This window comes from Limulus polyphemus, unplaced genomic scaffold (genome assembly GCF_000517525.1).
Source record: "Limulus polyphemus unplaced genomic scaffold, Limulus_polyphemus-2.1.2 Scaffold25, whole genome shotgun sequence".
In the NCBI taxonomy this organism is placed as follows: domain Eukaryota; kingdom Metazoa; phylum Arthropoda; class Merostomata; order Xiphosura; family Limulidae; genus Limulus; species Limulus polyphemus.
The window spans coordinates 445,720-456,363 of record NW_013665635.1 but is presented as its reverse complement, the minus strand read 5'-3'; the positions used below and the strand labels follow the sequence as shown (position 1 = coordinate 456,363).

General features: G+C 29.8%; 1 protein-coding gene across 1 annotated transcript in view; it reads left to right on the top strand.

Annotated features, from left to right (window-relative positions):
• LOC106458939 (E3 ubiquitin-protein ligase SHPRH-like) overlaps positions 1-7,133 on the top strand; it is a 55,660-nt gene extending 48,527 nt beyond the window's left edge. Inside the window, exons 24-26 of the mRNA XM_022385718.1 lie at positions 115-201; positions 3,597-3,775; positions 5,047-7,133. Of these exons, the coding sequence (XP_022241426.1) occupies positions 115-201; positions 3,597-3,775; positions 5,047-5,200 (420 nt within the window). The 3' untranslated portion in view covers positions 5,201-7,133. The remainder of the gene's footprint in view (positions 1-114; positions 202-3,596; positions 3,776-5,046) is intronic.
• Positions 7,134-10,644: the final 3,511 nt, after the last annotated feature.

Here is a 10,644-nt window from a genome sequence, read left to right as displayed (position 1 = left end):
ATTTGTTTGATAAATGCAACACTTATTAAACAATCTTCAAAGTAGTAATTGTTTTAATACTGTAAAAAAAAATGTCAATATACTTATTGATGTTTTCATGTTTTATTCTTATAGTGGGTTGATATGCTTGATCTGATTGGTCGAGCCCTGGAGGAGAATGATGTGTCATTCGTTACACTTCATGCCCATAACCAGTTTCAGGTAAATCACTAGTTTTTATTGACAAGGTTTTTTATTTATTTATTTAATAAAGTATTTTTAAACTAACCAAATGACTTAGTGTATGAATTATTGATATGTAATTCTATGACGAACTGTTAAGTACAGCGTGATGATTTATTTATCTGATACATCAGTATAGGTACAGCGTGACTTTCACTTTTACACAACAAAAACTTGAAATCATTTAAAAACTATTTACTCAAGAACCTGAGGCAAGTCAAGTCTTGAACATCAGAAAATATTGATGTTGTTGCTCTTACATTTGATAGATTGGTTATCAACATTTTCTACGTGCACATGACAAGTAACCAATTGAACAACCATTGCTGCTTTCCTTTTTCTCAGTGCACATTATTTGAAGTTAATGACCAGCAAATAATTTAAATTAGGAGTGTAGAATGAACCAAACATTTCAGTGATATTTTATTACTACTAATACTTATGGGTATTTTTTCTACTAGTACTTTATTAATTACTACATGTTTAAAACAAACCATGTTATAAAGACTGTGATTGGAAACTATTACAGAATCAGTTCCCGTACTTTTCCTTTATATAATTCAAGATAACTAAATATGTAACGTAAATAAATATAACTTAATTGCATACTCAATGGGTACTTGTGAATGAACTGAAACAAAATATAAACTGGGTGCAGGCAGTTGAAGTTTTATTGATTACTTGTCCTGGAATAGTGAGGATTTTTCTTACAAATTTACTTCAAAACTGTTCTGTTCTGTTGATAAAATTATAAAACAAGTTACTTTGGACCCGGCATGGCCAGATGGTTAGGGCATTCGACTCGCAATCTGAGGGTCGCGGGTTCGAATCCCCGTCCCACCAAACATGCTCGCCCTTCCAGCCGTGGGGGCGTTATAATGTGACGGTCAATCCCACTATTCGTTGGTAAAAGAGTAGCCCAAGAGTTGGTGGTGGGTGGTGATGACTAGCTGTCTTCCCTATAGTCTTACACTGGTAAATTAGGGACGGCTAGCGCAGATAGCCCTCGTGTAGCTTTGCGCGAAATTCAAAACAAACAAACAAGTTACTTTAGGTTTAACTAGTACATGAAATTACAGTTTTACAAGGCATATCTGTTGTATTTTCTTGCATAAAATTTGCTAGACAGTTTTCAAATGCTTGAAAAGTAGTGAAATATTAAAAAAGTATCATGAGGAAGTGTACACAGTGATGTATGCAACACAAACTTGAATATTTTTGTATGTTTTGTATAAAATGTATTTTATACTGCTTGAGAAAATGATAATTTTAACCATCTTTATTACTAATTTTTCTGTCTACCTGTATGTTTTTAGCATAGTAGTCTAAAACACTAAATACTTACAAAAGAAACTTAGAAACTAAAATGGCTATCAAAAACCATTATTTTCTTTATTATATTATTACTTCGAAATTTTCATTTTATTTATAGAGTTATAAGTCAGCTCATTTGCTCAACATTACGTTGTCCAAAAATAACATAAAATTGCTGCACTCAGCCACTGGCTTACTTTTATTTTTGTATGAATATATTGAGATAGATAAAAATATTTATTTTCAATACATTTTCATTTCTGTACTTACAAAAAAAAACATCTATAAAATATGCTTTGTTTTTCTATCATAAAAACAACATTCTGAGGCATATTAAAATCAGTTGAATTTTATATCTTATTTATAAGCTAAGTTTTATTGCTCAACACAAACATGTGCAATATTTTCTATTCCTGAAAGGGAAATGGATTAACTCTAGCGAGTATTTTGTCTTTACCGTATCTAAACTTTACACATGTATTTGTTACCTCACAGTGCACGTAAAAACACTAAGTAAAAAATATTTGCTTTATAAATATTAAAAGTAGAATATTAATCTTCGAATTACACTAAATAAATATTACATAATGACAAAATATAAATTCTAAAATATTTTTCAATTAAAAATTGAATTATTTTTACTTAAGACCTGGAAGGTGCTCTGGAAGCCTCACAGTATTAAATACACAGACCATTACTCTAGAACACTTTGGAATAACATTATCTGACAATGTCAACTGTCTAGCACTAAGAAACAATAATAAACAACAAGTTTCATACTTATATTTTCTTAAAAAGGAAACAGTTTTAGTAATATCTGTTGTTCCAAAAGGAAAACAGATTTTCATTAAAATGCAATATTGAAGATATCTGTAAAATATCATTAGCTATTAAAAACAACATTCTTCCCAAATTTGAAATGTTTAATTTTTCACAAAAAAATTTAAAAAGTTCCAACTTTCATTTTTGCACAGCTCCGAGTCTTGTTTGTAAACAGCACATCAGTTTTTTTTCTAAGGAATTATAATACCCTGAAAATACAATGATTCATGCTTTCTTTTTCATATGATTTTCCTTCTATGTTGGTCTTTAGTTTCCACCTTGTTTTATTGTGTCTCAGCACATGAACTGAATAATTACTAATGAAGTTTAACTTTGAAAATAGCTAGTCTACAGCTAAATACAATTGAATAGAGCAGATTATATTATCCACATGAATTTAGAGTAAATAAAGTGGTTTAAGTAGTAATTTTTGATTTTTCAAGATATTGAGTACCGTTGGCTCATGTAAGAATGAAAAAAATGAATCTAATGTGAAGTATAAAAGACTGGAACAAACAACAGATCTGGGAAATTTTGTATAGCTTAGATGTTCTTTACATTTCCTGAAAATATTGTTAAATTACATCTGTTTGAAAGCTTTGTTGATAAATATCAACCCAGAGGAACTGACTGGACATATAAAAGTGAAAGTTTCCAATTAACAATAAATAAATTAAAATTCTAATTTGAAAGGAAGTATTTTTACTGTTATTCAAAACAGTGTCTCTCAACAAAATATTTGAAATTTCACAACTTGTGTGTTTTTTTTAAAGGTAGAAAATAGATACTTAATAATTTACTAAATTTCATGCAGTTCGTTTAATTATTTCCACTATGGGATATCAGCAGTACCCTCCCCTGATTGAGAAGGGTTAAAATAGCTTGATATAGTCAACATCATTCCGATTACTTTTTTTTCTTCATAGTTATGAATTTCAAAAACTTGTTGGAAGTGTCTTCAAGAAGATATTGCTGAAAATATTAGACCAAATTTAATGGAAAATTGTACTTAAATACATTTGTATTATAATTTTCTGTATCTTAAGTTAATAATTAGACCACCACTCATCTTTAATTTTTTATATTATAAATTTAAAGTACCTAAATTTATATAAAGAGAAAAAAAAAGCTGTGAAGGATTACATAGTTCTTATTCATAATGAAGAGAAACGTTTTTTGGTGATCTTGAACTGAACCAAAAACATGTATAAATTACCTTATTTGATTATCTCATTAAGAATAATCTCGTGAGATTCAAGTACGATTCTGAGGTGAGAGCACTACTACTACCTGTCCATTCGGGAGCTAATGGGCTAAACTTAATCGAGGCCACACACATACTTCTTGTGGAGCCAATATTGAACCCAGCTAGTGAAGTTCAAGCTATTGGTCGAATTCATCGCATTGGTCAAACCAAGTAAGTACTTATAAGGAGCAAGAAATAATATTACAAGTTTATGTCAGAAATTGTAATACCATTAGTACTCTAGTGCCGACTGGCAGGCCTTTCAAGTAGCCTCTCAGGAAAATTAGGGACTTCAGTAGGGATGATTGATAATTCACAGGAAACTTACTGGTGGTTTTGTACAATTACATAGACGTTAAAACATTAAGAAATGCACCAACATATACACAACTAATCTCATTTGTAGGATAGTTTATGCTGCTTAGAATTAAACTTCACCTTAGCCAGTTCTTTGTGTTTATTTCCCTGTGCATGTTTCAAGAGCTTTTGTTTGGCATTATTATCACAAGCTACTGTCTTTTGACAAATACTGCAGGAATAGTGAAATTGGTCATTTGGCGATAATTGACACCAGCAATAAAGATCATGAGCAATATTGTCTACACAGGTTAAACATTGGTGCTGGAATTGTTTTTCCATACATCATTTTAGTTTTCTACATTACCATGAAAATATGAAACTTGTTAAAGAGGCTGTCTCAAGCACCACTGCCATGAACACGTAAATTGCACAAGCAATACAACACCAAATGCATGGATGTTCGATTAGCATAAAATTAATAATTGCTATTAAAACTATTGGGGTCTAGCTATTTCTGGGCATGAATGATAGAGATTTGCACATTTCCACACACAAAAATCAAACAATGATGCTAAAGCTTACACAAACAGTAACTAGAATAAAAAGTATAACTTAACAAAAGCTGATGAACATGCTTCAACTAGAAAACTCAGATGTGTTAAGCTAAAGGAGCATTTTACCATCCCTCAGTCATCCTTCACTGGGATGGAGGCCATGTACAGAGAAGACTTAACTCATCTGTCTATGATGCCACCAAGAAGATATAACTTGTGAAACACTTTGCTATAATAATAAGGGCAGCTAGATTATATCACAATATGTTTTGGAGACATGTTTTATGTTGAGCTAAACCAAAAGTGAAGTTAAAAAATAGGAAAAAATACGAATTTTGCCTTAAAAAATGATGAAAAAAGTAGGAAAGTAGGGTTCATTGTGATGCCTTAACTGGTTGGTTTTAACAAAGATTTGGTTTGTTACAATTAAACAACTTTGCTAAACAAAAGGGTATTAAATTACGGACTGCAAATCATTTAATAATCAAATCGTCAAAAAATGTTTATTCATAACATTTAACCTTATGTGTGTTATTAATTCGTTTTCTTGACAATTAGTTCAGAATTTAATTTTTTTTATTTGCTCAGGCCCACCAAAGTACATCGTTTTATCGTGCAAGGTACAATTGAGGAAAAAATCCATCATGCTTTACAACCATACCACCCCTCTGTAGACAGTCTGGAAGTTGAACAGCACAGCATGACACTAAAAGAATTGCAAGATTTGTTTGACCAGTCCTAACAATTAAATTTTTGACTCCCTAGAAGAAATACAAAATTTGTTCCAACACCAATTGTACAGTTTTTTTTTCACACTAAAGGTAGTCAGTAGTACATTTTTAGTTCTTTAAGATGCATTGTTGGAAGTATCTTCTGTTAAAGTGTGGTAAACATACAAAACTGTGAGAGATTTGAGTAATTGGCTTCAGACGTAAAATCCACACACTCCATTGGTTGGTTAAGATTTTTTACTCTCTCTCTCTTCCACACTGGTAATGACAATTCATGATTATAATAATATAACTTCAGTGATTAAAGAGTAAGAGCGTGTTAATATTATCCATGTTAAGTCTATCATACAAAAATTGTTATGGTAACTTGTAATGTTACAAGTGTTCTTGATACATTTCATTTTTATACTCATCACCAATTTGCAACTTTTTATTTTTTTTCTCTTTGTACAGGTATACAAGTTTATTTTAACATTTCAAGAGATAATGTACATATATTTTATCCTGTCATGTTTTTTGTAAACACATATCACACTGATACAGAGCTTTTGTTAAAATTCAGAGTGAAAAATGTTAAGTTTTTATTTACTGCAAATGTACATTTCCAAACAAAACTCCATTAAAGTAAGCAAGAATATGTCCTTACCCCATGTGTCTTAAGTGCATTTTGCAAAATAATATCATCTGAATAATATGTTACATGTACATGTAATATATCATTCTTCAATATTGTGTTGGATCTGCCATGACCTATCATATGTCACCATCATTTTTCTGATGAGCTCTAGAAATGTAACCTGACTATGAGAAAGATTGAAGAAGTTTACATGTAATATTACAGCTATGACAACTGTTATAATGTCTATTATTCTCCTCAGTTCAATGTTATGCATATTGGGTTTAATGGTGATTTGCAGTCATGGTTATCATCAACATATCAGATAAAAATTTTAAATATTTTCAAGATAAAATGACATTTCTTGATAATAATATTTATTACTGGAAGTGACAAATATAAATGATACAGTTTTTCAGAAGTAACAACATACTAATTTAATAATTCCATTTAACAGTAATGAAAAAAGTCAAATAACACATTCCAAAGTGAATCAACTGGAATAGTATTACTATAATTTATGTATGCTGTCTTAGATTGCTTGTGAATCCTATATTTTTCAAGATTTCACAAGTTATTGCATCAGGCAGAGGTAAATGAAAAATCTGATCTTTCTTTGATAAAACTAACTTTTCAGTTAAATATTCAATTTTAGAAACAACACATTTTATACATTATTATAAAATATTCAATCAATTTAAAATAGCATAATATCTTGCATTTCTCGAGGAAATGTTTTTAGTAATTCTAACACCAGGTTAAGCAGGTGGTCCATTTAAAACAATGTTATGTAGTGTTTTTGGTAGAGAGATGGATTGAAAAAGTAATTTGTTTTTTCTCAGGACGATTAGTATTACTGTAAATTTGACCTCTCTTTGCAAGCTGTACACAATGTCTAACAATGCTATCTTTGTTGAGCCTTTTTCATTCATACCAGTGCAATCAGTTTCAATTTTTTATTGTATCTAGTTTATTTAATGCTTCTTCTGGCTTCACTTACAAGGATTTGAAGATGGTAATGATTATTTTTATAACCCACAAAATAAATCTACCAGCACATTCAGCTTAGATAAAGTAGTGAGTTCATATAAAACTGTGTAAAGGTTTTATGCATTTTGTAAATTAGGTTCATTAGCAATATTGTTTAAAATATTTAATTTTCAGAATTTATATAACTTTCCTTTTTGCCAATTATCGAATAGAAAGGCTTTTAGTAATATTTCTTAATAGTATAAATATATAGTATGTTGCTGTTGGGCTTAGGATGCTGGCTTGTTAGTGATAAATTCAACGATGAATAAACAGCACTCACTTCACTTGTTTTCAAAATAATATATATATTCAGAACAAGTTAATGTATGTACAATAAATTCTTCAACACTATAGATATTATAGGCATATCATAAATACTATATATGTAGTTTTCTTATTATTGTCAAATATCCACTTACGCCTATTTAATTACCTTAGAATTTCAGTTGACAAGCCAAACTATCTTCTCTATTTCTATTGCACTAGTATTCTCTATGATTCACCTACAGTTGTGGCACGAGTTACCGTAATTGTTTGGTCTTCTTTCTTTTGAAGATCCTCTGTTCCTTTTGTCAAAGTGCACTCAGGCTGTTTCAATTACTTTAGAACCACTCTTTGACGGAATAAAATTATTTTTCTTATTTTCTTTTCTACTATTAGTTTCACTCTAACATATTAAACGTTAAGCCTGTGTCAATTGTTAGGCCTATCACTTCCACGATAGTTAACTTCACACTAACTTCATTCTCTTTTGCTATTATCTGTCTGCTGTTTTCCGCTCATCTCACGCTATTTATATCATTATCACTTACTCGTCTGCCCACCTTCTATATTCTTGACGTCAATGAATTAGTATAAAACTTCCTACAATATTTTGCTTTTAACTTCTATTATAACAAAAACTAAACAATAATAAAATATTCACTCACAAAAATAAATTGATCACTAATATCTAAACCAAACAGTTTTATATCATGACATTAATATATATACATTAATTTTTATTATGATGATTATTTTGCATGTTTTGGAGGTGTGGGCCTAAGCTAAATGTAATTTAATATCTGATATTTACCTCCACATACAAAACGTTTGAAATATCTGGAAACATCCACAAAAACACTAATAATAATAATAGTGGTATCTATATTTAAGAACCAATGTAGTTAAGCTATTAGTACATTCATTGTAGAAACAGTTTTCAGCAGTTACATTAAAAATAAAATCTTACAATTTTGTACTAGTTGTAGATTTAGTAGCTCATTTTGCATCACTAGGATTTTTAATACAAGATGACATTTCTTTTGAACTTAAATCATATTATTGTGCTTCTTACTGTCCAGTTAGCTTGTTTTTGCCAATTCTTCCATTCATGAAAGTTAATTTTAACCAGTTAGAAAGTCGCAATTTGTGATAACAATAATTCATCTTGCCACGACAAATTTTTTGGTTCGTGAAGTATCCAAGCAACACTTTGCAATTCTTGCTCTGCAAACACACATTTTGAGATTAGTGAACTTGTTCAAGAATAATGTCCACTGTGTTATTCTTAGATTCAGTGATTTTCCTTTTGGGTGGTAATTGCAAATAACAGGATCTATACGTTATGTCATACTTTCTTCAGAATTTACTAGAAGCACTGTCCAAAGTCTATACACCTGTCTTTTGACTTTTATATTTGTATTAAATATTAGTTTTAATCTTTAATTTTTTTTGTTCAGCCTCTCTACTTAGTGAATTAAAATTTTCAGTTTTGCCCTTAAGGTACTTATAGCTTAAATGTAGGGTTTGATCCCTATGATACACATTGTAGATATCTAATTGTACCTTCGTACTAAAACAGTTGTGAAAAAAATATTTAATATATATATTACTTAGGTGAAAACCTTTAAATACTTATTTCAAAGATTATAAGTGTACACCGGTTTTTGCCATCATTTAAAAAATGTTTTATTCTTCATACAGTTTGTAACATCTTGAGCATAGCATAACATTTTAAAATTGTTCATCTCTGTTAATCAGTCAATAACTTCAACTATCAAACCTTGTTTACACTATGCATACTTCTGCTGAAGCTTATTCATTAAAAATTAAATAATTAATCAAAATGGGCTATTATGATGATACAACTTGTAGCTAGTACTTTAGGAAGTGTTATTTGTTCTATGGTAATATATATATGTATTTCGGGTAGGGAAACTTTTAGAGCACTTAGACTTTCACATAAGAATTTGCTTTGTGCAGTACTAACCTTATTTTGTGTTCTAGATATAAATGGCCAAAGTATGTCCCACTTAGGTATTTTTCAATCTTGTATTTGCTTTCTCTGATCACATCACCATATTTAGAAATGCTTAAACTCCCTACTTTTGATACTAATGGGACAATTAATGACGTAGGTAGCAACTACATTCTAAGAGATTACATTGTTTCCACCAGGAGATGCACAATACTAGCTCATAATTGCAAGTGAAGCCTTTTACTACCCTAATTTCTGACAGCCTTATCTTTAAGCAGAATATGAATTAGACATCATATTCACACATGAAGGTACTCTGTAAATTTGAATTTTAAGTCAAAATATATAGTTGTGAAGAGAGATGTCAGGATTTCAAGGGGGTTTTTTACTGCAAGAGGCAGTTTATTTAATGAATGTGGCACCAAAATAAAAGATCTCTTCACATTTGTATATAACATATTTCAATGGTTCATGTCGGTGCATTATTCCAGTTTTAAGAAATCGATTAAAAAAATCATTGCTTTATGTAATATAATACAGGTTTTCTTTTTAAAACAAAAGAAAAAATACCAAAAGGATCTTTTCTCAATATCAAACGTGAAAACTGGGAGTTTTTAGTATCTTTTTTTAATGATGTATATATTAGAGAGAGTTTTTTTTCTTTTAAAATTTATAAATTATTATTTTTTACTTATTGCTACCCACTTCACAGTCAACTTAAAACATACTTTTATTTACATCCTCACTCTTATCAGGTTATTGTACAAAGGAACTCAAGTTTTTGTTTTGGACTGTACTACAAATATCAACCACGTTTATCACTTCCATTATTGGATACACTGTTTTAGAAGCTGAAATATTTCTTTCATTTTAAACAAGTATACAACTATTCTGTGTGTGTATTACTACCATTACTCCACATTATGTTACCACCCTGACAGGTGTGTGCATATTTTTTAAACATTTTATATGCTTTAGTTGAAAATTAAACTTCATCCAAATTTCCTCTCATTTTAAATATAGAGGTTTTTTGTATTACATATTTTTCCTTGAACATCTTTCATATCTGTGTAGTTTCTTATTACATCAACTTGTGCTTGCATACATCAAGAAGTAATGTAAAAAGAATACTGTTTCAGCTTACATGCATGACAGTACTTTTGATACTGCTGTATATTTACTATAGCTATTCATTGAAAATAGCTCATATTCATATGGTGAAATATATATTGAAATAGCTAACTTATCTAATACACCTGATAGAAAAAAAGGGTTGGCACAGTTATGAATAAAATATACTTTTTATTATTCAAATACAGCGTCATATAAAAGAACAAACATACATTTTGCTCAAGAATTGTTTGCGAAAGATGGGATGTTGATTTTATATTTAAATATGGGGTTATAATAGGACATTACATGTTGAGTGTTTTGATATACAGTATTATATACCAGTTTTACAGAAAACAAACATGAAATAATAAGGGCTAACTGAAATCTCCTCTGAAATATAAAGAGCTTACTTGTTTTGGAAAAAGGATACTTTTTTTTTTTTCTCCTGCATATTG